The sequence below is a fragment of the Pteropus medius genome, unplaced genomic scaffold (assembly GCF_902729225.1).
Source record: "Pteropus medius unplaced genomic scaffold, Ma_sr-lr_union100, whole genome shotgun sequence".
In the NCBI taxonomy this organism is placed as follows: domain Eukaryota; kingdom Metazoa; phylum Chordata; class Mammalia; order Chiroptera; family Pteropodidae; genus Pteropus; species Pteropus medius.
In genome coordinates this window covers 3,658,985-3,685,751 of record NW_024350923.1, presented here as the reverse complement: position 1 = coordinate 3,685,751, position 26,767 = coordinate 3,658,985, and the positions used below count along the sequence as shown (strand labels likewise).

The 26,767-nt window shown below is 46.5% G+C and overlaps 1 protein-coding gene across 9 annotated transcripts in view; it reads left to right on the top strand.

Annotated features, from left to right (window-relative positions):
- Positions 1–26,767, top strand: part of PPP6R3 (protein phosphatase 6 regulatory subunit 3) — a 110,592-nt gene that overhangs the window by 25,406 nt on the left and 58,419 nt on the right. For 7 of the 9 annotated variants that reach the window (XM_039840632.1, XM_039840631.1, XM_039840629.1 and 4 more), the window contains exons 2-5: positions 1,968–2,120; positions 17,864–18,096; positions 22,496–22,682; positions 26,069–26,206. In XM_039840632.1, coding sequence (XP_039696566.1) covers positions 17,870–18,096; positions 22,496–22,682; positions 26,069–26,206 — 552 coding nt within the window. In that variant the 5' untranslated portion in view covers positions 1,968–2,120; positions 17,864–17,869. The remainder of the gene's footprint in view (positions 1–1,967; positions 2,121–17,863; positions 18,097–22,495; positions 22,683–26,068; positions 26,207–26,767) is intronic. The other 2 variants (XM_039840633.1, XM_039840634.1) reach the window with 2 other exon arrangements.

Sequence of the window (26,767 nt, the reverse complement as noted above, 5' to 3'; positions counted from 1 at the left end):
GCTTCGGGCAGACTGTGTGTCACTCCCTTTGAGCTCCTCCCGCTGTCAGCATTTTCAGGTCTCTTTTCCTTGAGGCCGGTCACGCAGAGGACACTTCTCCATTCTTCAGCCTGCCTGGGATGCGGAAGGAGCTGGCTTGGCGTGGGGTGGGCAGGTGCGTGTGCCCGAGTCTCAGCTTTCATTCTGCAAGTGCCACGGTCCTTGGGTTTTCGGCGGTGCCGGGATCTCCAGTTCAGAGACTGTCCTTTTTGGCTTCCTCCCGTCCTCTGCTAGGGCGGGAGGGGGAGGGGAGGACGGAGATGTAGGGATCTAATGTTCATTAAATACCTTTGAGCCAGTATTCCTTCTGGTTCCTTCCAGTACCTCTGCCATTGTGTCTCCTGGTCTTTGTGGATTGTGCCTTAAAAAACAGGACAAAACAACCAAAACAGCTTTTTTTTTTTTCTTTTTCAAACTGCAGTTCTAGAGACATGCCCCTGTGCGCTCAGGATGCGCTCTGCGCCCAGCAGCCCCAGCCCTGCACTGCTGCGCGCTCCCACCTGTTTTCCGTCTTTCGATCTTGTTTCTCATATTCTCACACTGCAGAATAACCATGTTTCTTACTCAGTAGTACAGAGCCAGTCTGTTCCCTCGGCGGGCTAAGTGGAAGGACTGAGCAGAAGAGTGGGTTATGTTTCAGCACACTCATTACAACGAAATAAGCACCTGTGTTCCTAATGCTGTGAGCATGTTCCGTCGCTGTCTTTTCTTCTGGCCCCCCTGGTGGCATTGTGTGGGGAGGCAGGCTGGCAGGTTGGCACAGCTCTGCTGGGAGCAAGTGGGTGAAGTGGGTGGTCTCGCCTGGTGGGAGAAATTATTGCAGATCAGCTTTGAGGGTCCTGCAGCCACTCAGATATAAATGCCAAATCGTGTGTGTGTGTGTGTGTGTGTGTGTGTACACACATACATTTTGTGGAGTACATAACTATATCCGATTCTTGAAGGAGTCTGGGATGCTAACGCAACGATGGCGATGGGACTGGAATTACCTGTGACGTTTAGCCGTGCACTCTTTACACTAACGTGTTAAGCTTGTGTCTAAGGACGAGCGGCACATGGGGACACATGATCTATTGTTATGATTTAGAGTAAAAGTTTAGGCGACCAGTTATACTTTTTCAGGTGTATGTTCAAAATGCATTTAACTTAGAATTAAATATTTTCATTTTAACCTAGGTTTGTTACTGTTTTTGTTGATTCATTTTGTTTGTTTTAAGGCGCAGTTAGCATCATTTCTGTTTATTTGAGGGAAAACATTGAGATCACAATGTAGTGTCAGTTTTATGGAAGAAAGATATTAAATGAACAGCATTTTTTTTGAGATGCCTTGTAGACTGAGGTCCTACAGGATTTTTGGTTACTGTAATTGTCCATAGCTTGAGGCTTTCTCAGCAGTATTAAGGTAAATGAAGTGCCTGGGAGGATGGTTTATAGGTCTTCGTGTGTAGCGCCTGGTTGACGGTAGAGCCAGCTAGTACTGCGGTGACTTTAATATTCTGCTCACAGTTCCTAGTAAACATTGTGATTGTTTAACAGTATTACACGGGGCTACTTGGGGACATTTAGAGGGAGACACTTTTAAAATTTTAGTATTTTAAAGTATGATGCCTTTGCAGTCAGCCCTGTGTTGGATAAGAATATCATTGATGTTTTCATAATATAGAGATAAAGTTATTTGTTCACTGATAGTGCTATTATGGTGTCTCTTTCTGGGTGATTGTTAAGTATAGAATTAAAGCTGAGATAGAGGGATGACAGGGCCCTTTTTTCCTGTTTTCAAATAGAAAAAAGTTCAATTAACTAGAACTTTTCCATCCTCTGAGGTATAATTCTGTGTGAATCAAGACCTTGAACCAGTATCTTCAATGGCAGCTGTCATCAGACGAGAAGAGAACATGTCGTGATTATATGCTCTTTTTTCTTTATAGGAGAGCTTCTGTTTCATGCCTGCATCCCACTTGATTCCTGCTAATCTGCTGATGCAGTGAATTGGAAGACAGCTGTTGCCAGGATAACCTGTAATGGGCAAGGAGCCACAGAGAAGAAAACATTTCTTTTAGTTTTTACACTTGGTTTGAAAGGTAAGACTATTAGGAGTATCGGGAGTTTCCTTCCATGAGTGACATCAAGGAAAGCAGTGTTCTGGCGTGAGACTCGAGTCTTGGTGGACTGGGGCTAGGTCACCTCTTTGAGCCAGGTACAGTATGGTTTTGTGGCACTGTGCTATTTTTAGGAAGTTAAATAGCAGGCTCTGTAATTCGCTCCAGCGTGTCTTACCGTCTTCAGCACCCATGTGAGTCCCAGTTTCCAGGGTGGATTGAGCTGGGCCCCGAGGACCAGCCAGGCCTAGCAAGTTGAAGCAGCATGCAGAGAAAGACAGCGAGTAGCCCCCGCTGCTGCTTCTAGGCCACCTGGGGCGTGTGCACGTGTGCGCGCTCCCTCTCTCCTTCTCTCCCTCTCCTCCTCCCCCCGCCCCGTGAGAGAGAGAGACTGAGATTGAGATTTGAGAGAGCTTGTCTTGTTTTACACCAGCCAAAGGTCACCTGGCTTCTAGGCAGCCAGCTGACTCCTTTTGAGTCCTCGTTGCTCTCACTTTGGAACTCTTAACTGAAATTTTTTATTAAAGACTAGAGGTCGACTTTGCATATTTCACTTTTGCTTGGTTGGCACTTAAGAGAAAGCAGCCCAGTAGGGACTTTTGGGGGACGTGCTCACGTTCTTAATCCATTTTCATCTGCTCCACCGTTATCTCTACGAGGTGGGCAGAAACTCTTTAGTCATCTGCCTTTCAGAAGTCACCTGAGGAGTCCCTAGCTCTGCTGTGGCAGATCTTTGCTTCTAATCCCCAGGCTGTCCTTTCCTGGGCAGAAATACCACTTTACACGTGACCTCCTCGCCTCCAGCCCCCGCTGGGCGACTCTCTTCAGCCCTCTGGCCACCCCTTGTGCTCACACTGTGAAATGAAGTTCCAGCTCCGTGCCCTGATACTCAGATTCCTACGTAAATCTTCTCACTTCTCCATCTTCATCTCCGTGTTATTCTGCATAAATCCTGACAGGTAGTATTCCCTCTAAAGTTTTTATTCACCTCTTGGCACCTGTTTCATATGTGGTTTTTTGGTTTGTTTTGGTCATGGGGCTCAGCCCTTCCCTTTCTCCACCCGGGGTGTGTTCTAACCTGTGGCCAAGGCCTCTTCCGTTTCCCACCTGCCAGACTGAGTGGACAATCCAGCCCCAGTCAGGTGTTCAGATTTAAGAAGTCGTTACCATGTGGTTGTGAACGATGATCCGACTGTCAGGTTTATTTATAATGAAGAAGATAGTTTGTAATGCACATGATCTGTTATTTTGCCTTTGTCATCAGTTGATTCGGAGCTGGGGGTAGTGGGAAGAAAGATACTAGGTTTGGGACCCCACAGAGACCTCCACTTTGAATTCAGTAGGTTATTTTAGACATATAGCATTATATTAGTTTCAGGTGTACAACACAGCAATTCGATACATGTGTATGTTGCGGAACGATCACCAGTAAGTGTGCTTACCATCCATCACTACACAGCCACACCTTTTTTCTCTTGTGTTGAGAACTTTTAAGGTCTACTCTCTTAGCAGCCTTCAGCTATACTGTACAGTGTTGTTAACTGTGGTCACTATGCTGTCCACTGCATTCCATGACTAAACTTTGTAACTGGAAGTTTGTACCCTCTGATCCCCTCCACATTTTGCCACCTCCGTCATGTGGCTTCATTGCTGTTCCGTGTGTTGGATCTCATGACTTCCAGGGCTCAGCTCTGTTTCTATCTTTTTGTCAAAACTTTATGCATAGTTCCAGTTCCTTTGTTCCTTTGTGAACTCTGAGTATCTCATGAAATTATTTTAGGATTATTTCTTCTCTTAAAGTAGATTTTAAATACTCAGTGAGCAAGGAGTTCTTCCTTCTGATTTATGTCTTGAGTACTTTTTAAATAATGAGAATCATTAATTGGTGGTAGGAGTTAAAATTTCAGAGACATATCTCAGGATAACATTTTGAAGACTTCGTCTCTTTTTCCTCCTTTCTGTGTTTTTGTTTTGTTTTGTTTTGCTTTGCTGATAGAGACTCTGAGCTTTGGTAGCTTACAGAATAATTCCTTACCTTTGGCTGTGTTCCTCCCTTTGTTTACTTCCCTCTGCTCATCAGCAAGCTGTCCCACAATAGAATGGGTGACCCTTTCTCTTGGAAAGTTACCCAGAAGTCTCCAGGAGTCCTAGAGTCAGTGCCAGTGGTAGAGAAGGGTCCCAAAGATGAGCAGCACTGTCAGTAGAGGGTCCTTTAGACCAGGGGCCGGTTGTCAGACTAAACTTTTGTTACAGAGGCCCAGATAGTAAATTTTTAGGTTTTGTGGACCAAAAGGCAAGAAAGAGGGTATCATGAAGGTATGTAATATAACAAGAGAGATAACAATTTTTACAGATATTATAGATGCAATCAAAAATACAGAAATAATTGAGTTTAATTTTTTGTAATACAGATCTAATGAGAAAAATGGAATTCTTTTTCTAGGGGGATAACATTTCACATAAATAGTATCCAAAGTTAGAGGACCCCTCTCAGAATCTGTTGCAAATAATCATCTGATCTCTTAATGCTGATCTGTAATGAGACTTTCATGTTTCGCCTTTGAAAATATCTTTTTACACAGGTAGGTGCTGCCACATTCTGATACTCATCCAGAAGCATATGATGTTAGTTGAGTATATTTGTCACTTGGAAGGCATTTTTAGAATTCTAGTAGCTTTTTCTCTTGATATTTGCCTCTTAACATGTAGATTAATTTTCAGTTGAAGATTGGACGAAAGCTCCTCAGTTGCATAACTAAATGGATTCTGAAGTAGGAAAATTTTCTTTGCGCTTGCAGTAAGGACTGCAAAATGCTGTTTAACTAGTTTGAGTTCAGAAAACACATCCACTGCAGATTTGCGTGGGAATGAGGATCTTTTTCTTTTAACTTCCGACAGCATAGGAAGTATATGAAGCAGCTTGAACTTAGGAGCTGGATGAAGTTAGTGTCGAAATTACTTTACCGTAGTGTGGGTTTTGCAGATCGGTGGTGTAATTTTAAGCTGTATTAGCCTTGTGATTTTAGGTTGACTTCATTAAGAAACACTAGGACTTCAGCAGAGGCAAATTTCAGAGCCATTCATTGTTCGGCAGTAGTGGTCGAGGGCTGTTCTCATTCAGAAAACTTTCAATTTTGGCCTTGAGCTCAAAAAGTTGCAAAAAAAAAAAAAACCCCTTGATGAGCCATCAAGCTGCTGGGTGATAAGACAGGTCAGGAACTAAGAATGGGTAAGTCCATGAGAATAAGTCAAGTTCATTAATGTCAGGTTAACGTCGACATTACCGGCTCAGTAACACATGCAGAGTTTTAAAAATCTCCCAAAGTACCTGCTGATGAAAGTAGAAAAATGATAAGCTTTAAATCTTTTAAGTTTTCACAGCTTTTGTAAGTTTGCTGAGTTAGCCTTTTTTCTCCACATAATTTCAACCACCATTAGTTGAAGCGTGTCGTACAGAGTCTATTGCACGTTGTAGTGATTTCGTCTTTCCTCAGCCTCTCTGAAAACATTCTGCCTGTACTTGTTTCATGAGGACTAATCATAGAGGCTAATTCCTCATCACTCCAGACTCCTCAGGTAAACAGCCGAGCTGTCAGTCATATCTGTGAACTCATCAGGAATCGAGGAAAACTGTCACTGGCTTCCTCGCTTGGCTGGCGCACCTTTGGAAACCAACTTTGAACCTTCATTTTCATTTTTTATTTGTGTAAAGAAATTCTCCTGTTACGAGATTCATTCCATTTTAAGTTTTCTAGGATTTCTGACTGTGGCTTTCTTGTGAGTCAGGAATATTGTGATGACTGCGTAGTTGGTAAAGCTAACGTAGAGTGTCCTCTTCAGCATAGGCGTGGTGCGATTGCGTAATAAACCCAGTGATTTGCCATGTGCTCGCATAACCGAACAGTCCACATCCCGTTGTGCCATAAAAGCCCAACATTTGTGGTCGTTTTCCTTTTCTCGTTTGGACACGTCGGGTCTGCAGGGTAATAATAAAATACTATGTTGCGGTACAGCACGCGGCACTGAGGACTCTGTTGCTTATAACTGTGTCACTGCCCAGCTGAGCCGAAGTGCAAAGTGATGGAGCACCACGTGCGGCCACAGGTATCCCACTCAGCCTTCGTAGAGTAAAGGAGGCCAGAGACCGTCTGCGAGTGAGTGGCGTGCCTGCGTGCCGGGAAAACTTTAGAGACACTAAAGTTGAATCTCATAGAATTTTCACAAGTCATGGAATATTGTTCATTTGATTGCTCCCATTCCCCACCTCCCCCCAAATAGTTAAGAATGTAAAAACCATTTTTTTGCTCAGGGACTGTATAAAGATGGGTGGCAGACCAGACTTGCCCGGCGGTCTTGGTACTCTGTCCCCAGGTGTCCCACGTTTCTGGAATTGGTTTGCATGCCAGTGGCAGAGAGAATGGGGTGTAAAGGTACCATTGTGGCTTTTGTCGTCGGTTGGTTGGTTTGGTTCGAATTTTCTGTTTCTTCGCTTGCTCGTTTTGTTTTGCACACAGAACTCTTAAGCGAATGCGGTTTCCTCTTTATACGTGGCTTGGCAGCTGGCCTGGTCTCTCTTGAGCTTGCATTCATACAGCCCTCCCTAAGTGCTGTTTCATGTTCTTTTCATAATTTTTTATTTCATCTTACATAGGTCCATAGTTTACATAGGTGTATAGTTTAAAAAGTCAAAGAGTATCACAAGATTTCTAACACAAAATAAACATCTCCTTTTTTCCTGTCCTGTCCCCTCGTCCTTGACTTACTCACTAGGGGCTGCCACCTCCACCTCTAAGCTGTTTGCTCATCTCTCCTGCCGTCTACGTTTTAAATCGCGCCTGTAGGTAGCTGTTTCTAATCCACCTGACTTCTGACTGTGAAGGTGAAGGTTTAGCTCTCATCTGCATAGTTCCTTCCCTCTCCCATCTCACAGCTCAGGGTAAAATGAATATTCAAAGTATGTCTATTTCGGTTAATTTTCCCTAAATCTTTGGCTTAATTTGCACAATTCTCCTCCGCATGGTCACGTGTGTCTGCAGCACATCTCCTTGGACACACCCTTTGCAGAGCTTGGCCCTGCGCCTTCCTCCGGGCTGGCTCATCTTGACTTTGTAGCCACAGGTGTCCCCCTCACCTTTCTTCTGGGCGTCGTCTTTGTGTGTTGCGTCCCTGGTTTCGTGTATTGCGTGTCTGCCCTCGTGGCTTAGCGCCGTGCTTTGGCGAAGCCCGTTCTCCAGTAGCTTGCTGAGGACGTCTGCATGAACCTTTCAGACCTTTCACGTCCCAAAACGTTCTTTCCTAGGATCGCTATTGAGGAAGCTGCTGTCATTCTGCTTTCCATTCCTTTTATAAATGTGTTTTTCTCACTGGGTGCCGTGGGAGTTCACACCGTGCTGTAGGGGGTCTGTTTCACCTCTCACCGTGGTGGCGCGTGTGCAGGTCCCGAGGGCAGAGAAAATTTTACGCTTGGAGGTCATTTTTTAGAGGGGTTGGTTTTGTATTTATAGTATGTTGTTCTAAAACTTCTGTTACTTGGATGTTGGACTTCCTGAATTATTTCTTCACTTTCTGTCTCCTCGGAAACGTGTTGGCGTTCTCCTTGGCTGCTGTTGCGTCTTCTTTGTCCTTAATTTCGTTAGAGAGTTGCCAGAGCAGCGGCGAACCAGGTGGGCTTCAGCCCTCCGAACTCCTGGACGGTCGCGTCCACCTGTTGTGATTTCTCGTTGAGATGCCCCGTCGGCCCAGGTGTAGCCACGCCTTGTGGATCAGTTGAACTCTGAGATTTATCAGACACCACGGGTGTCACTCAGAGTGGCCTTCCTCTCCAGAGCGGAGACTCCTGGGCCGTCGCCCCCACGGAGGGCTCTGCAGGCTTCGCCGGGGCGCCGCCAGCCTTGGGGCCTCGCTCGCGTTCGTGGCCCCCACCTTTAGCCCCGTCGTAGCAGCTCTTGCCCACTCGCAGGTAATCTGTACCTGTCACTCACTGGCTCTCGTTTCATCCTTGGGAGCTGTATGCACGGCGGTATGGGAGAGCTTCAGGATGGTCACAGCCGCTTACTTTATCCCCACGTGGTGAGTCCTGTTGCCACCCTCCTCATCTCCTTGATGCCATTTGGTTGGCAGTGTCCTCCTCCCCAGAGTAGGGTATGATGTTGCCTGGCATGAGGTGACCTGCCGGGACAGGCCGCAGTGCGGTTGGCGCCTGCCATGGGCCCGGACACGACTCATCAGTGACTACGCTGAGACTGCTTTGCTTGTTAGTCACACCATAACGTGACTACGTTGAGCTTGCGATCAGCCAAACTCTTTGGACTTGTTTCTTTAGTCACTTTAACAGTTTTCTTACAGTCTTTTTTCTTCTTAACTCCCCAGACTCACTTTTAAAAAAAAAAACAAAAACTTCTTAGTAGTAAAATAAGTCACGCTTTGCATATACTTGGACTGAATTTTTTGCAATTGTGGAATTTATACACAGGAATTATGCACATGCGAGTCTTCATGAGAATTTGTGAAGGACACATTACTTGCTCTGTTGTGGGCCAGGTGACAAAGTGCAGCTGGATTTTTCTTGATTGGCAGTTGGCTTTTTAAATATAAAAGTAAAGTGGGTGATAAGATCACATGCTTTGCCCTGCCCTGCCCTTTGCACCTTAGCGGTATGTTTGGGTCAGCCCCAGCGTGGGGGTGGGCATTGCGTTCTGAGGGTCTTGTATTTCCCAGGCAGCTCAGAATCCCAGCGGCAGGCCATCAGTTTGGATCATCTGGTGCCAGAGTGCAGCTAGGGATGACGGGAACGTGAAGAGTAGGCTCGGAGGAGGCAGAGTTGTGGCTGAAGTGGGAAGAGGAGTGTGGTTGCGTGTGAAATCTCCCAGGGGACACCTCGGATTTCAGAGTGGAGGCCGTTGCGGGGCCTTGGCGTCTTCGGTGAGTTCTTGAAAGGGGCTCTGGATTCTTCCCTTTGTGCTCATCTCTTCCCAGTCCGTCTTTCTCGTTGTCACTTCTGTATTTGAACTGCTGCTCAGTTGCCTTGTCTCACCTGCTTCATCGTTTATGTCTTAGTGTGGCGCGAGTTCCTGCAGCGTCCCGCCCTAGTGGCCTGGTCTTCAGCACTCCCTTCTAGCCCACATGCCAGTCACCTGCAGACACTTGGCCGCACCCAGGCAGGTTAGTCCTCTTTCCTCCCTGGCCTCCGTAGGAGTCCAAGCTGTGTTGAAAGTATACTTGCCACAGCATAAATGTCATCTCTATTTCGCTTTCCCTCTGTCTCTATTCAGAATTGTTTCTTTCTGTGCGTTACTGAAATAACACTGCTTAATCTTCATACAGATACTTTCATGTACGTTTATCTCAGAGCTCACCAGCTCCCTCCTCGTGTCTGCTGCAAGCCTGCACTGCTCTGCTGCGCGTTCACGCGTGGCCCTGTGTCGCCCGGCCGTATTCCTAGCACCCTCTGAAAGGCTCTTTCTCCTGGTCATCAGGACGTTGTCCCTGCCATGAATTTCCTGAAGCTGCTGGGCCTTTCCGCCCTCTGCGCTCGCAGGCTCACCTGTCCCGGCCGCGAGTACTGAATCTCGCCTGTCTTTTGAGGCCCAGCCGAGGCCTCACGTATAACAAGAGTCTCTGGCCGAGCTCCCTTCCGTTGAGCTCCCTTTCTGCAGAACAGGCTTGGCCTTTATCTGTTGTTCTCTGTATTTTCTCTCTTCTCAGTTTTATTGTATTCTTCAAGGGTAGGGGCCATTTATCAGGTTACTCGTGTATTCATCGGTACAGTGCATATCAATGCTTCACAAATGCCTGTTGATTAATATGGCGCACATTAAGTGGATTTTAGTCCTTTATTTACCACTCTCAAAGGAAAGCTGAAATATCAAAGAAATTGCAAAGTAAAGCTGGGAAAGATTCTGGAACATGCAGATGGTAGAAACTTAATCGTTTTTGCATGTCTTTGGACAGAAGCAGTTGCGGAGCCAACACCGTAAAAGTGGCTCTGAGTCCGTGTTGCCTTTCCCTCTGAAGACGAGGTCCTCTCTGCGGGGCGCTCTGGCGCCTGATTAATTAGTCCGGCCTTTGGGTGGGGGTGGGGGCGACTCAAGTGGGTGCCTTTTCTGAGAATGGAGAAGCAGCTCCTGGGTGGACTTGCCCGTCTTTCCTTACCTTTTCCTTAGTATTAGTGAGACCTGCCTTCAGAGGCCAGCTGTGACTCCTCTGTGTCCATGTTTCTGCCTCTTCATGTGAAAATTAAGATGTTTGCCGGGGCATCGAGCTTTGCCGTCAGGAGTAAAGGGTTTACCGTTATGATGCTGGGAGGTGATAGAGTGACTCTGCATTCTCCTATTTATAGATACTTTCCTCTCTGTCCCCTTCTTAGAGGCATGCCACTTCAGTGTGCCGAGTGAGCAACCACCAACCTTTCTTGAGCCCAACAGTTCCCCATCTGGGTTTTGTCAGACACGGCCCAGCTATAAACTCCTTGCACACGCGAGCCCAAGCCCCGGGAGGAGGCCCGAGGCTCCAGGGGTCTGGACACAGGCCGGAGCAGGTGAACCAGTAAGAACAGCTTTTTGCAGCTCGCCGTGTTCAATAGATCCCATTCCCAGGCTTCTTGTAAACTCGGCCAGAGTTTGGTGTAAGCTGCCTGCTGCTGGTGGGGTAACCAAGCAGTTTGTTTTGAATCTAAATGGAGGCCATGAAGCTCAGTTTTCTTTAGGACGTCTGGGGAGTCTAGTTTTTTATTTTAATACATTAATCAAACATCATTGTTTCCCAACACATTCGAGTGACCTAGGCATACTTTTTCTTCTTTACAATATTTTTGAATTAGCATAGAAAGCGAAATAACTTCCCAGAGGCATGTGCTTGTTTTAAAATGTGAGCAGGTCTGTCTAAGCTAGTAACGGGCCGCCCGTGGCTCTCCTGGTTTAAGATCCAGCCCTTCTCCGTTATTTCAGGGCGAAGAGTTTGAAAACTTCCCTTTTATTCCTACAAATATTCCGAGCTTTAGAGGCTAAAAAACAGTTCTGGTTTTCTCGTGACCTCCTTTTCTGAGTTGAAGAATGTTCAGTCGCTATATATATACAAAAGAATAAACCTGATTTTCTCATATATGTTTATATTTTAGAAGAAAGGAAATTGTGGCTCCTAGGTTCTCCCTCTTCATTCCCCGCTGGCTGTTGTGTGGGCAAGGTGGTTAGCTGTTGACTTTGGCCTTGGAAGGAGCTGAGGGAGGGGAGCTATTTTAGTTCCATGAGAGAAACTTTGAATCATAATTGTGGTAATCATGTAATTGGAGCTGTCCTGTCCAATACAGCAGCCATGGGCCACATGCAACTTTTTTTTTTTTAACCTCGTTAGATGTCTTTATTACAAGGGTTGTTATTCCTTTACTGCCTCCATTTTACAGAATGGGTTTTTCTTTTATTTCCTGAACTAAGAACCCTGTCTGAACACACCTTGCAAGTAGGTTCATTAGAAACATCTTTATTAGAGGTGTTATAAAAACATCACTACATTAAAAAACATTACAGCATGGGTATTACTTATTTGAATGCTGCTTGTCAGTTGCTTTATTAGAATCATGTGACTCTTGAATACTTGAAATGTGGCTGGTACAAATTGAGATGTACTACAAGTGTGAAATGTACTGGATTTTGAAGACTTAGTACCAAAAAAAAAATTGCATGTTGAAATAATAATGTTTGGATAAAATATACGATGAAAATTTATTTCATTGGTTTCTTTTACTTTTTTGGTGTGGCTGTTAGAAACTTTAAACTTAGATGTGGCTTTAGTGACATTTGTCTTCGACAGTCCCTACTTGGGTGATACCGGGGCCAGTGCCCTCTAATAGTGCTGAGAGATGGGGGCCTTTGGGCAGTGCCGGGGGAGACTTGAGGTGTACAGGAATTTGACCTTGGGCAGTGTGTGCTGGCATGCCTCTGTATAAGATCGTGAAAAAATTATATTACAAATATTTCCTTCATAGAACATTTTGAAGAAATAGTATTAAAAATTTATAACACATTTTGTTGTTTTAACTCTTTCCCATGTGTTATCTTAGGCAGAAGCAGCTGCTTCTATTTTTATAATTCATACTTCATATGTTTAGGTAATTGTGACTATTTCAACCAGAAGTATCTTATGCACGTTTATTGCAAGACTGTAGTACGACAGCAAATATTCATTTAGGATTTGGAATCTTGGGGCATCCCAGTGGGGCCAGTTATGAGGCGGTATAGATGGGGCTGGCTTCGCGGGTATGTGCAGCCTCACAGGGCTCTGTGGCCAGCAGCATTTGCTTCAAGCTCGGCTGTTGCTGTCTGGAAATTCTTTATAATCTTTGAGTCTTTTTTGGGGTCTCTGGACCCAGCCAGTCTCGGTTCTAGGTATTCCACAGTCGGTAGCGGTGTGCAGACTTGGGGTTTTGCAGAGAGAGCACAGTCTATCCTACTTGGATAGAAAATTGCTAAATTTAAGCAGAGTTAGTTTCTTTGCATAGAAGATTTTGAATTTTAATTCAGGTTCTTCCTTGTCATTCTCAGTTTGTTTCTCATTTGTAGGTAAGATGATGAGGAGTTTCTCCCTTCAGAGTTCTAATAGTTTATCTGGTAGCATGTTTGTGGGGTCATTTTGGGGGGGCGCCGTCATAAAGTGATGTATTCCATTAATGTCCTCTTTGTCCTGTTGGGAAAAAACCCACTTATATCAGCTCATCCACAGGGGGTTTCTGAATTAACGCAGCCACGCGTTTGCATAGTACGCTTTTCCTCTGTTTCTGATGGCTGCGTAATTATTTGAGCTACTTACTGTGCTTTGGTACAGATGGTCGGCGGAGGCTTCAGTCCAGGGCCGCAGTGGTAGCAACCGGGGAGCTCACTGGAGATGCTCGGGCCCGACCCCCTGTTTACTGCGTCAGAGTCGGAGACCATTTTAACAAGACCCCTGGGTGTTCCCTGTGCCCGTGAAAGTCTGAGCGGCACTGGGCTGAAGCTCGCTGACTTCAGTGGTAGGCACTGCACAGTAGCTTCCGTTCGCCGAGCCCCTGTATGTCCCAGCGCGTGTCTGGGCCTTTCTCATTGGCTCCTTCCAGCCAGTCCACCTGGGAGGGGCCTGAGGCTGGGAGAGGTGAGGCAGCTTTCCCAGGCTTCAGGGCCGGCCAGTAGTGAGCCGGCTTGGAGTCAGGCCTGTTGAGATGCTCAGTAGTCCCCACAGGGTTTGGGGGGACGTAGTGTGTACTTGGTGAAAGCCCACCCACGGTGGGGCCCTGTTGAATGTGCTCTCCCTGCAGCGCCTTGGCACGCTCAGCGGAGGGCCTGGGGTTCTTGTCATACTTCTTGCATCGTCGTGCCAGTCCTGTGTCGTGGAGACAGGGTAGCACCTTTTTGTTCAGAAACAGAGTCACTGCCTGCCTGCTGGGAACTAAAGTTACCATGGCCCAGATTGGGCTACTGAGAAGGGTGGTATTTCGGTAGTTGCGGAGGACCTCTAATGACAGCAGTCGACTTGAGGTGACTAGGGGTAGGGATCCCTTGCTTCTATTCTGCACACATAAGATGGTAATTTTCACTTGTGTCTTAAGTTACAGGGAAGGTACAAAGCAGCAGAGGTCGTCGTCTGTGGCTTCAAGTGGTGGGTAGCTCCCTGGTGACCTGCCATCTAATCTTCAGCCTTTTTGGAGAAAACCCTATTTTTGAGCTGCTTAATTAAGATATAGATAGGGTTTGAATTCTTAGGTGTATTTGTTTACGAAAAATGAGCTGTCGAAGTTCTCACTCCTTACAGTTTTTCTGAGTATCTTAGAATAGTTGTACTTTTTAAAAGAATTCCAGTTTACCTTGGGACTCTGGGCAGTTGATCTTTGTACCTGTGAGTTCACCCCGAGCTTGCTTCTACTTCAAAGGGCATAAATAGAAGCCAGGGCCAAGCCAGCTCCATTCGCTTCCAGTCAGTTTGCTGTTTGGCTAAAAGATAAGACACATAACGCTTGTTTCAGGAGTCTGCTGTGGTTATATTTTATTTTTAAGTTTGCAATACCCAATGTAAAGAAAATGAACTGTGGCACTGTATATTTCAAAGTGTTTGGACTTGAAAAATGCTGTTCTGATTCAGGTAGTGGCTAAAGAATTCCTTTTCTTGTGTTTAATTAAGTGTGATAAAATATGAAGTCACGGTCTCGGGGGGTTACAGGAGCTGGTAGATCGGGTAGGCACACTGCTGGATCACATAGACCAGATGTCCAGGACAGCCCCCTGGACAGCTGGCAACTTTCTTCCCTGTGGTGATCTGGGGACAGAAGTACCTCCAGTTTTCAGCTCTATCACTTAGGGCCTTATTTGTCACCGCCCAGATGCAGGGGAGGACACGTGGAGGTTTTTATGGTTCATGGCACACTGGAGAAAATTTTGTCATGTGGCCATGCCTGCCTGCCCGAGAAGCTGGCAACATGGTCTAGGAGTGCCTAAGGAGGGGAAGGTGGGCCTGGTGGGTAGGCCCTCCCTCCGGGCAGCTGTGAGGGCCAGGGTGGGTTCAGAGATGGCCGAGCCAAGTTCCAGGGAAGGGACACTAAACCTTTTCTCTAAAGGACCAGAGAATAAATATTTTAGGCTTTGTGGGCCACATATGGCCCCTGTCACTCGTTCATCTCTTTTCCTAAAACAACCATTTAAAAATATCAACACCATTCTTAGCTTGCAGGCTGTGGGCTGGTTTGGTCTGTGGGCTGCAGTTTGCCAGTTCCTGCTCCTATGTCATCACTGCTGGTTATCAGCCTTTTTTATAAATTCGGTATTTAATGAGTTTCCTTTATAAGATTAACATTATGGAAGTCGGGTAGAAGTATGACTTTATAGTTTGTAGACATTATAGTTTCTTTTTGATGGATGTAAGCATAAATCTTGTTTATTATTAGCCAGGAGTTAGGGCTTGATACCAGATTTGCTTTTTTGTGATTTATTTCTTAGTAGTTTTAATTATACTTTATCTTTGTCCATGGGATTACAAATGAGATAAAAAATAAAAACTTTTAAAAAGGTTTCAGATTGAATTATTAACTACGTCAAGTTTTCTGACTTCAAGTGGAGAGGACCATTAGTTAATAAGGAATTTGACTTACAGACCAGAACAAACACACAGCGACCCAGTGGTGGTGGGAAGACGTTTTAACACACCTGGGAGTGTTTCAACCAGTGACTCCACTGAAATATTTAAAATAAGAAAAAATGAACTGTTTTGTCAAATCGGTAACCACACATCCTAGGGTCAGAATTTCCGTGAGCGCCTGAAAGCAGGGCACGCTGTCGGGGGCGTGGCTCTCTGAGGTCGTGTGGTGCCGGGGCTGTCCTCAGACACGGCACTGTGCGTGTGGAGTCTAAACCGGCCCGGGACCCGTGCCCTGGTCATGGGGCATGGCGCTGCACAGTGCTATTTCAGTCACCCTGAGCTTTGGCACCGCGTGTGGGGAAGAGTGGTAAAGTGTGCTTTCTTTAGAAGCTACGATTTAAAACACTCACAGATAAATGAGCCAAGCTGCTCCAGCAGAAACGTGTGGACTGCTGACAGCGTTAACTTTGTGCTCCGAGCAAGGGACGGCTTCTCTCCTTCCTCTTTGTAGGATTGGAAACCTTTTTTTCTTTCCTCCTCTGGAGTTATAGTTTGTTGGTATCTTTTGTCTTTTTTTCTCCGTGTCAGTTTTATTTGGATAAAATGGCACAGTGCAGGTGTTGTTTGTTTGTTAGCCGTTTTCCACGAAATTGAAAACCAAAAAACCATTTATGTGTAAGATTTATTTCCACTGTCCTTTTCCCCAAACTTACTTTCGTGTTACGTGTGTGTGTTTCACTTTTGCCATTATCTCCTTAGTTCCCTAGTAGCTGCCTTAGAAGTGGAAGTAGGCTGCTCTCGGGTTTGAAGGGTGTTTCTTTCCTTCACTAGCAGAGGCGTTACGGTGCCCGCGGGCACTCTGCCCGTTCCTGGTCTGGAAGCAGAGAGGTCCCTGTTAGCCTAGTAGTGTGGGTGGTTGCTGACTGTGCTGGGGGTTGTGGCATTGCTTTTCTAGCATATTCTGTGGTTAATCACTGGCCTGATCATAAAGAGGAAGAGACAGCTGGGCCTTACGTTGCGGGCCACTGCTTCGTGTCATCTCGGGAGCTCACGGCAGTCTGCGTGCCACTTCTCCCTAGTGGGGCGTTGCCAGCCTGGTGTAGGCCCGCCTCACGGTGGCTTCCCCATCCCTATCCGGGTCTTGGTTCTGTTGCTGCTCACTGATGTGAGCATGTTGCTTTATGTGTCTTTGGAAACGTTTCAAGATTTTGTTTGGCAGCTACTATAGCACTATATTTTGTAATATCCTTACCTGAAACTTGTTCTCTTTATTTTTGAGTCCTTTATTTTTTCTTTAACTTCCTTAAAACTCTGCTTTTATTTGAAAGACTGAGATCGTAAACTTACGAGTGAATTCACGTGAAGTGGGTGTGTATTTACACACCGTCGAGTAGCCTGCCGTGGTGCACACACGGTTCTTTCTTATTCCGATCAGTTTGGCTTGCAGCAGAAAGAAATATTGCCCTCCATGATCTCTATTTTAAACAGTACTTTTCTGAACACATGTATTCACAGAAGTATCAAGTTAGGGTCTGCTGCTCCCCGATCGCCTAATATGGGTGGATTTAGCAAAACACGTGAGAACGCATGTGTGCTCTGTGTGGGTTACGACCTTTGCGGCTGCGTTTCTTTTAACAAGGCTCTGACAGCACAGGCTTTTAAATGAGCATGTGTGACATGCTTTGGGGTGATGATGATGATAGGGGCCACGTCATTAGGTGGATGGTGAAGCTGCAGCTGATCTACAGGTTACAATTTAGGAGTTACATGGATGTAAGTATGTATCTTCCCAAACCCTGCTTCAGGAATTAGGCAGTGAGCGAGCACCTTTGCCAGATAGGACCATCTTTTGAATGCTGTCCCTCCCTAACCGGAACTCTCACCATTTTGTGATCTTTTGGTCAAAAGTAGCCTTTGAGATTGTCCCGTCATGGCATCCTTAGATTATGTAGACCCTGTGTTTCATATTTCCATTTGTGGCACATCCTCCTTTAACTCTGTAACTCGAAGAAAACAAACTCCCTGGTTTCATGTTGAGGAGGGGGTAGGACAAAGGGGCAGGGGCAGCACACGTGCAGCTTTCTAGGCTGGTGGTTTTGTTTCTCATGTGTTTTTCCTAGTAACTGAGGAATTTCTTAAGAATTAGGTTCCAGTTTTTTGGTTTCTTTGTTAGGAACGGCACAGGCTTTTGACCATTTTCTGATTTTCAGACTTTCGGCTGTGAAAGTGCTGGTCGTTGGTGGTGATTGGTTTGGTCCTGCAGGATTCTGAAGAGTACTAGGTACTGAGGTCCCAAAGATACTAGTTCTGTGTAAGAATGCGTCCTTCACCCTGAAGAGATGGTTTACTTTCTTCCTTTCCCTTCTTAACCAAGTATGGATGGGATCACTTTGCAGGTTAAAATTCCAAGTTTTAGCATCTTTCAGCATTTTCAAGTCAATTTTCTGTTATCAATAAAAATATTTTCTGAGAAGAAAAATCCTGCTTAATTTTACTTATTTAGAAAGTGTTTTATAGGTTCAACGTGAAACTCATTTTACTTATGGCATTTTAGACTAAAACTAAACTGAAATTTGAAAAATTAATATGTGAATTTGAAATTTTATTTGAAATACTCTCTGCGTTTTGTTTAGACCAGCATGTTTTGGAAATTTGATCTTCACTCATCATCCCACATAGACACACTTCTAGAAAAAGAAGATGTAACACTGAAGGAGTTAATGGATGAGGAAGATGTTTTACAGGAATGTAAAGCTCAGAACCGCAAACTTATAGAGTTTCTGTTAAAAGCAGAATGTCTCGAAGATTTAGTCTCATTCATTATAGAAGAACCACCTCAAGACATGGATGAAAAGATCAGATACAAGTAAGAAAATTCAATCTTCTCTTCAGGGTGGGACTGAAGCCAGGTGGGGCAGGGTGTCTGGTCTCGTGGCCCCGCAGCCCCCACGCCACCCTAGACCTTGTACAGGGCGTTTGGATGGTGGGGACGCCCGTCTCGGTGGAGTGCCTGCTCCCGTGGAGAGCCCGGCCCGGTGAAATGACGAGATTTAAAGCGAGTGTTCCGTATTTCACTCAGAAGGTCTTGTGGAAGGGCAGAGTGCTTTATAAATAGCGATGAAGTTTCTTAAAATAGTAAGACACGGGCCAAGTGCTTTCTCTTTGCAGATCGGAAGATAGTATTATGTGGTTACCTGAGATCACAGCAAATCGAAGCGAGAGCTTGGGTTATAAAGCGTGTCGCTGATAAAATAAACTCTGACCTTCTGTTAACTGAAAAGAAGTGTGTGGGTCTTGGTGAATGTTAGTGTCGCTGAATTTCAGTGGGTGACCCTGTGGGTGACTGCAGTGCGTTTATGTCCTCATCACCAACTCCCATCTGCTTACAAGCAGCCCGAGAGCTAGCACAGTGAGACTGACTCCTTTATCACTGTCTCCTATAACATCATGTATAGACCCTTGGAAACTAGCAGTATTCCATACGTATTTAGAGTATTGGGGTTTCAGTTATTTTTCCATCTTTAACTCCATTGAACTATTTGCTCCCACCCCCGAAAAATGGAACAAAAAGTAACTGATTTTGCATTAGATAATGGAATACGAAGAATTATGTTTTTTAGTAGATTCTTTTTGTATTCTCTCCCCCAGTCTGTCCATTTTTTTAGGTATCTTTTTATTTCTTCATGTGAGAATTTTGCTGTCAGGGAAATAATACTTATTAATGCTTTCAAGTTACCGGTGGTTGGATTTTCAAGGGAGTCATATTCTCTGCCAGCCGTGAAGATTGACAGCTAGCATTCGGCGACAGCCTCTGCTCAGAGATCAGTGCCTTAGAAAAGAAGAGGGAAGGAAATTGGCAGCAGAAACACTAACATGCTCCCATCCCGCAAAAGATAGACACTGTGGAGTTCCCATCGCAGTGAACCAGCATGCGTGGGTGCTGTGTGTCATGGGCTTACCCTGTAGGAGGTGGTGAGGTGTGGGCTTTGCATCAGGCCCCCTGGGAGGGGAGTGGTCCTTCCCTCTTAGGCTCTGGGAAGCTGAGCAGGGGACTCGCCCTCTGGGGCCTGCCTGTTTCCCAGGTGCTGAATGAAGCTGGCACCTCTCGGGTGGGGAGCGGGGCACACCTTGTGGAAAGCGCTGTTCTACCCAGAAGTGGGCGTGGCCTTTGTTGCATTGCCATGCCATTGTGGGGTTTTCTTTTCTTTTTCTTTCTTTTTTTTTTTTTTGGTCTTTTATCTTTTTTTCTTTTGGTGCTACCTCTGAGGTTGCGAGAAACAGGTGTGCCTCCCTGGACACAGCCTTCTGGATGGCACCATTTCAAGTGAGCATGACTCGAGCTGGGCAGAGCAGTTCTCTGCTGGGCCGGCCTGTGTAAACTGCTGGAGGAGTCGGACAGTCGGGTTGGTATTGGATGAGAGCGCTTTTTCAGATGGGGTCCGAACGCTTTTCAGGGTTAAGGCCGACTAGTCATTTAAGGAAATTTAGAGCAGCATTTTGTAGTTTTGTAGGATGATGTAGAGATTGCCGTGTTTTGTGAACTTCGTAACTATATTAATTACACGTGTGCATTACAGATCGCTATTCCAACTTATTTAGTGATCACATACGTGTTACAGAATGGTCATTTTACAGTAACCTTTTTAATTTTAATAACAACTTTAAAAATAGGTCTTTAAGTAGAAGTATAAGCCCAAAAGCGGACACGCGGTTGGCTAGTCAGGATTCCCGCGGAGGGGCCGCGGAGCAGCCGCCGTGCTGGAGGCCGAGGGGAGACGGGCCAGAGGGAGGGACGGGGCAGTGGTCAGGGCTGCCGCTGGCGGCCCGGTAACCATCAGTGTGTGCACCGTGGAGCACATGGGCTCTGGAGCGCCTTTGAGAGAGAATTGGAGACAAGGCAAAGAAACTTCTTTCGAGTAGTTTCCTAGAAAGGGAGCAGAGGGACAAAGTGGGAACCGCAGGCCGATGTGGAGACGGGAGAGTGGCATTTCGTTCCTCGGTGGAAGAAACCGGTTTGTGTTGACTTGCTGGTGAGACGACGCTGCATAGAGGGAAGAGACGATGGTGTCGGTGAGCAGGAGATCGAGTGATGCCCTGTGCTTGCATGGGCAGGAGGGAATGGGACCAAGAGGACGAGTGGAGGGTGGCGTTGGAGCAGGGCTGTGAGGGGAGGAAGGGGCCCATGTGCAGGGCTCCGCTCCGGTCGCTTCTGTATTCTCATAAGGGGGGAAGTGAAGGTACAGCGCGTGGCGGCGTAGGAGGGGCCTGGCCGAGGGGGAGCGGAGGGGCTCTGGGTGTTTCAGAAGCTTGTTTAATGTAAGGGAGGGAGGGACAATGTAGCCCCAGCCTGTCCAGAACCAGAACTCTGAGCCTTTTGTGTGGTGCCTACGATCCATATTCATGCTTCTTTACATCATACTTCTGAGTCACCTGTGACAAAATAGGTGAAAAAATTTAAAAGGTGCCCGTGCCCTCCTGGACCTCCTGTGTCAAAATTTGGACAAGGTCTTCTACACACTTGGCTTGCCCCCGGGGGTTGAGGTCTCCTGCCTTTTACCGACTATTTGCCAGCAACTTTCAGATTGGGGTAGTCGAGACAGTGTGCCGCCTGCCCAGCCCCATGGCCGCATGCCAGCACCTCTGTGAAGTCGAAAATAAAGAGAAGTAAAGACAGCCAGCTGTTTGTTTATTCCAGGCCTCCTTCTCAGTGTTTTGTGTTGTATTGTTCTCCCTCATGAGGTAAGGGCTCTTGTCTTAATGTTACAGACCTGGAAACTGAGGCCCAGAGAGGTTAACTTGCCCAGGGTCATACAGCTTGGAAGTGGTAGACAGGTTCTGAAACTCGATGGTGTGGCTCCAGAAGCCACACCTGTAACCACTGGCTAATCCTGCCCCCGGCATGATGGTGACTTTATGTTGTGGCATCTTCACGCCCACCCGTTTCATAACGTGAGGAAGGCTAAGTTGCTGAGCCGCGCGCCTTCAGATGACAGCCCTTTGGTGACGTGGCCCTTGTGCCCACACACCTGCCAGTTCTGTTGCTTTTCAGTTTTTCCCTCTGTACAAAGGTTCATTTGGGGACAGTCTCCTCCTGCTCAGTCTGTTGCCCTCATGCCAGACCCTATCAGTGCTGTAGCTTTCTGTCTGCGGCCAGTGGCCTCACCAGTCCGGGGCCTCAAAACGGGCAGCCGCGTGCTGGTGTGGGAAGCTCCTGCCCACCGTCCTCACCTCTCTCGTCCTACAGCCGCTTCTGGCTGTTCCGCCCCTCCCTGTCCTGGTCAGCATTGGAGCTTGCCATTCCCAATGACTAGATGGTTCCGGATTCTGGCTGCTCTCCAGGGAGGAATAAAGAGCGGAGAACTGAACTGTGGCTTGAGGGGAGTGTGGTCTGCGTGGGCCTCGGAGGAGGCTCCGTTGTTGCTGCTGAAAACAGACGAGAAGTCGTTTGTGGTCAGAGAAGTGAGTGGAGAAAGTGGATCTACTCGTGTTTTTCAGAGGGTGAGCTCTGGTGCTCAGGGGTAAACAAGCTTTAGGGGTGCAGGTATTCCAGTACTGTGGGGTGTATGGAGGAGGTCTGTGTCCATGGCGGCGAGGCCTGGTGGAGGGAAGGTGGTGTGGAGAGCTCATTCCTTTGCATACCGCCTCCCACCGAGTCGCTCAGGCTGACATCCCGTTCTCCACTTCAGTGTATTAGAATCTTTACTCTCTTAAGATGTGATGCAGACTGAACATTTGACAAGGCCCCCCTTATGCAATTTCTAGTACCATTTGCAGCCCATGTGAAAATAGAGGTGGCCGGTCTGGGAACCTAAACGTGTCTTGAGCAGTTACAAGGTGCTGTGTGCAGCGAGTTTCCTGGAAACCAGCGTCCCCATGGTTGTCCTACCAGCTGTGCCACTTTCAGAGCCAGAGTAGGCCGCTGATGGCTGCGGCCCGAGGCCTTTACCTGCCACACCTCGCCCATCTGAGAAGGCCCCGCGCCCTGCTGCGGGGCCTCCCTGGGCTCCTGCGTCCTCGGTGTGCTCCAGTTTTGTTGGGGAAAATACATTCGTTAGAGCGTGGTTTAGCAACAATTTTTTAGACGCAGTAGAAAATTCACTTTAATCTAGAGATTGGACAGAATGGATTGAAATGATTTTCTAATTTCCAGAAGATAATTTTGTTATTTTTCTCACAAAATTTGAGGAAAGCTTTCTGATTTGTGTTTTACTTTATGTAATTAAACTGTTAATGTAGATGATGATATAAATATCCTATTCTTCTAGGTACCCAAATATTTCTTGTGAGTTGCTCACTTCCGATGTCTCCCAGATGAATGATAGACTGGGGGAAGATGAATCCTTGCTCCTGAAATTGTATAGCTTCCTCCTAAACGATCCCCCCTTGAACCCACTACTTGCCAGTTTCTTCAGCAAGGTGCTAAGTATTCTTATCAGCAGAAAACCAGAACAGGTAAATATTGTTTTCCACAGGTAAGTATTAGGGCCGATCATCCCCCGAGATGATCGCCAGCCATCTCGTGACTTCAGTGTTCTGAGCGCACCTGAAGTCCAGCTTCTCTAAAAGAATATGTTTTAAACCTTATATATTTCAGATGCTCTCTGGCTTAACACTGAGTTAGACATTAAGGAATATGTTCTAATGTGCCATATTCCTGTCTGAGTGCCTCACGTCTCAGTGCTTTCGCATTCTGTGGTTTCTCATGACAAGTGGTTAGAAGCGTGAGAACGCTGGTGTCGGTGGCGGCGTTACGGCGCACACCGAGCAGCTGGGTGTGCGAGTGGAGTCTGAGTGAGTGTGTAAAGCAATAGTTTATGTTTTTCTTTTCCTTTAATGGTGATTACAGATGAAGCTTAAATCAAAAAGCTTCCCTGTAAGTGTAATTGATGGTTGGTTTATACAGATGATGATTGTTTCTATTGCGATTCCACTCAAAAACTTAAATTTTATTATATATGGGATCTAAAGAACAAAATAAACAAGGAAACGAAACAACCAGCTATAGACACAGAGACAAACTGATGGTTGCCAGATGGATAGAAAAGGTAAAGGGATTAAGAAGTAATTACAAAACAGCCATGGGGATGTAAAGCACAGCATACGGGATACTGTCATTAATATTGTAATAACTGTATGGTGCTGCCAGGTGGGTATTAGACTAATAGCGGGGATCACTTCGCAAATTATATAAATATCTAACTGCTATGCTGTTCATCTGAAACTGTATAAAATAGTATCGAATGTCAACTCTAATTGAAAATAAAATAAATAAATAAATTTTCCTGAGTCCAAAAAAAAAATAAAGAGGGATGAATAGGGGCTGGAAGACAACTTAAATGTGGAGCTTGAGACATCTGGGTATAGATGTAGCTCTGCTCTAGGAGTGCTTGGGAGAATCCCGAGCCTGCCTGTCATGGCCCCGACGTCCCCTGCCTCTTCCCTCTCTTCCTCCTCTTTCTTCCCCCTCCCCGCTTTGCTTGGTTCTTAAACAGTTCGGCTGTACTTGTGATTTTCCAAGCAGCTGTTGCGTGTGTGGTTCTCAGTGCAGCCCTGGACAGCAGCAGCGCGGTTACCCCACTGAGGATTCGTGAGAAGTGCCCCGGGGCTAGGGCTCAGCAGGCTGAGGCGTTAGCAGGTCTCCCAGATGACCACTGCTCTAGTGGACTTCGGTGTGAAAGGGGCTGCTTGCCAGGAGGTCTGGTCTCTATGGAGACCGGCAGCCAGGGAGCATGGAGAGGGAGCCTCAGGTGCCCAAGTCCAAACAGCCCTGCCAGAGTGCAGCGAGCAAGGATGTGCTGACAGGCGTGGGTGGCGAGACTCAGCGGCCTGGCACCCTTTACAGGGGAGAGTAGACTCCAGGACCCGTCCTTGCCCTTGGACACGGAGGGACTCGAACTATTTTAAACCCGGTGCGTCTGTTTTGTGCCAAGGTGAAGTGAATACAGGTTTAATTTTAGAAAGATGAGGTCATTCTTTCATGTTCTTCATTGAGCAGGATTACTTTCCTAAATATATTGGAATTGAGGTTCTTTTTTTCTTAGATAATATTCCCCAAATTATGGTTACTATAATGCAGGTCGTCTTTCTCTCTTCTTTCTTCCAACGAGAAACAACAGGATTTCTCACTGTTACTGGGAAGTGCAAGTCATCCCATCAGCCTGAGTTACTTAGTCAGTGCCAGATGGTTGTAGCCATTATCGAACGGGCCTTACACTTATCATGCTTTTCCCCTTCACTGTGTGTGAGGGGAACCCGAAGTTGTGGGTCCTAGTTTTCAGTGTCATGAGTGTTTCTGAGGATTTGCATTGGTCTCCATGTCATCTGTGTAAAGGTGAGGCCCCGTCATTCTGCTGCTCGTTGTGCCTCTTGGTTCAGGACTCCTTGAATGAGAACGAGCAGATTCAGCAGCCCTTGTTTTATTAGCCGCAGGAAGAGGCCACACGATCTTTTCGAGAATGATGAGTGTAAATAAAGGTTTCCCTTCACTTGATGTGTTAGTAAGGAGACATGCAGTTGCTAGTAGTGAACAAAACGTAGACTCCATCCGGCTCGGCCGATACGGAGCAGGAGGTCCAGTTGCGGGGCCCCGTCGGTGTCAGACGAGTTAGCGCCCGGGTAGTGGTCTTCCTCTACACAGGACATCGTGCTCTGTCCATGACACTGGCTGCGATTTGTGCGTTTAGGCTCCAGATCGAGTGCTTTTACCACTGAAACTACGCAATATTTTGGGCACATGTGATTTTTCCTCCTCTCTCCTCTACCGTGCTTTCAAAAACTATTTTGTCACTCATTTGCTAGCAGATTAATTATGTATAATTTCTTGAAGGTTTATATTACAACATTTAACCTCATTGTCTGGAGAAGCAATGCGTGATGGTTAATCATTGTGTGGAACAGTTTTCATCGTCGTCTGGCCATTAGATTTCTTTATGCCGAATAATGGCAGGACTGTGGCTTTTGAGACATAAAAATCTAAGTTTAAATTTTAGGGCAGCCACTTTTTAGTTTCTAGCAAGATGCTTCACTGGTCTGAGCCTCAGTTTCTTCATCTGTTACACTGAGTTAAGCAGCCCCCACTCGGGCTTCAGTGAGGCTGTTAGAGCAGCTGCCTCGCCAGCCTGCTGCTTCCAGGGCCTGTGAGTAGATCATTCGTGCCGACGACAGGAATCAGAAGGCCCGCGAGGGCGTACAGGACAGACAGTCCCCCTTTTCTTCCCACGCAGAAGGCACTCAGGGGGCAGGGTTCTAATTGTGTTACCATGGTCACAGCCCCACGGTGTAACGGTCAGCCTCCCCCACACTCACTCTCCTTGTGTGAATCTGATCAGGTGAAGTAAAGTCCAGATGTGATGTTTCTGTGTAACAGGTGAGCTAGTCATTTTGAGTGATGTAGAAATCCTTATGTTTCGAATTATTTTCTCTTGCTTGCTCCATGGAATATAATTAGAATTTCGAATATTCTGGGTTTTAGTGCAAAGTCTAATGGACTTGCTTTATGTTTATAAACTGAAATGGTATATTGTCTGGCTTTTCACAGGGTATGCAATTTATTATCCTCTGAGAATTAATAATGAAAGTAAAAAGAGAAATATTCTGTTATGGTGTATTTGTATTTGGGAGTGTGTGATAATTTGGGAGATTTTTTCCTAAGGGATTGTTGAATATTATAAAAATTAGCAGGCTTTCCAAATTGACATAATACTACGAATTCAGCATTTCCTCTCCTCGCCTCAGAGTGGGGTGGGATTCGGGAGCGCGGGGCCGCTGGGGGGTCAGGATCGGAAGCATTCTGAAGTGCCCGGTTGCTTGTCTTTCACCTTTGGCTTCTTCTCCTCTAGATTGTGGATTTCTTAAAGAAGAAACGTGATTTTGTCGACCTTATTATAAAGCACATAGGAACGTCAGCTATCATGGATTTGTTGCTCAGGCTCCTGACATGCATCGAGCCGCCGCAGCCCAGGCAGGACGTGCTGAACGTGAGTAGAATTGTGACTGTTGTGGAGTGTGGTGGGGACAGGCGGGTGGGCTGCTGGGCTGGGGGGTGTCCCGGGGCTTGGTGGTAGAAGGTTGGCTGGGAAACTGGGGGGCAAGGCGGAGGGTCGGGGAGAAGGTTGTTCGGAGATAGGAAGAGACTCAGGTTTCACGGGATTAAGATTGAGGCAGCACGTCCCAGGGGCCTAGGGTGTGTCTTTGTCCTTTGGGGTCTTTTTCTTTGCTGGTTGGTTTTCCAGTGGGGGCGGAGGGGGGGTGGAGCGGGCTGAGGATTTGTCTCAAAGCTGGTGAGGTGATAAGAGCAGAATAAGACGGTTGGGACTGTGAACCTCGTCTGAGTGTGCTTTGAGGCTTCTCGAGAATACGGTCGCGCTACAGGGCCACCCCTGAAAGTCAGAAAGGAGAGGCGTCGGCATTTCAGGGAATCAGGCTTCGGAGGTAACGTTCTCGTGGGTGCCGGGAGCGCAGGCTAAGGAGGAAGCAGTTTACTTCCAGAGGGCACATATTTTAAATTTGGGGAGATGGTTATTTTAGGGTTCGTGTAT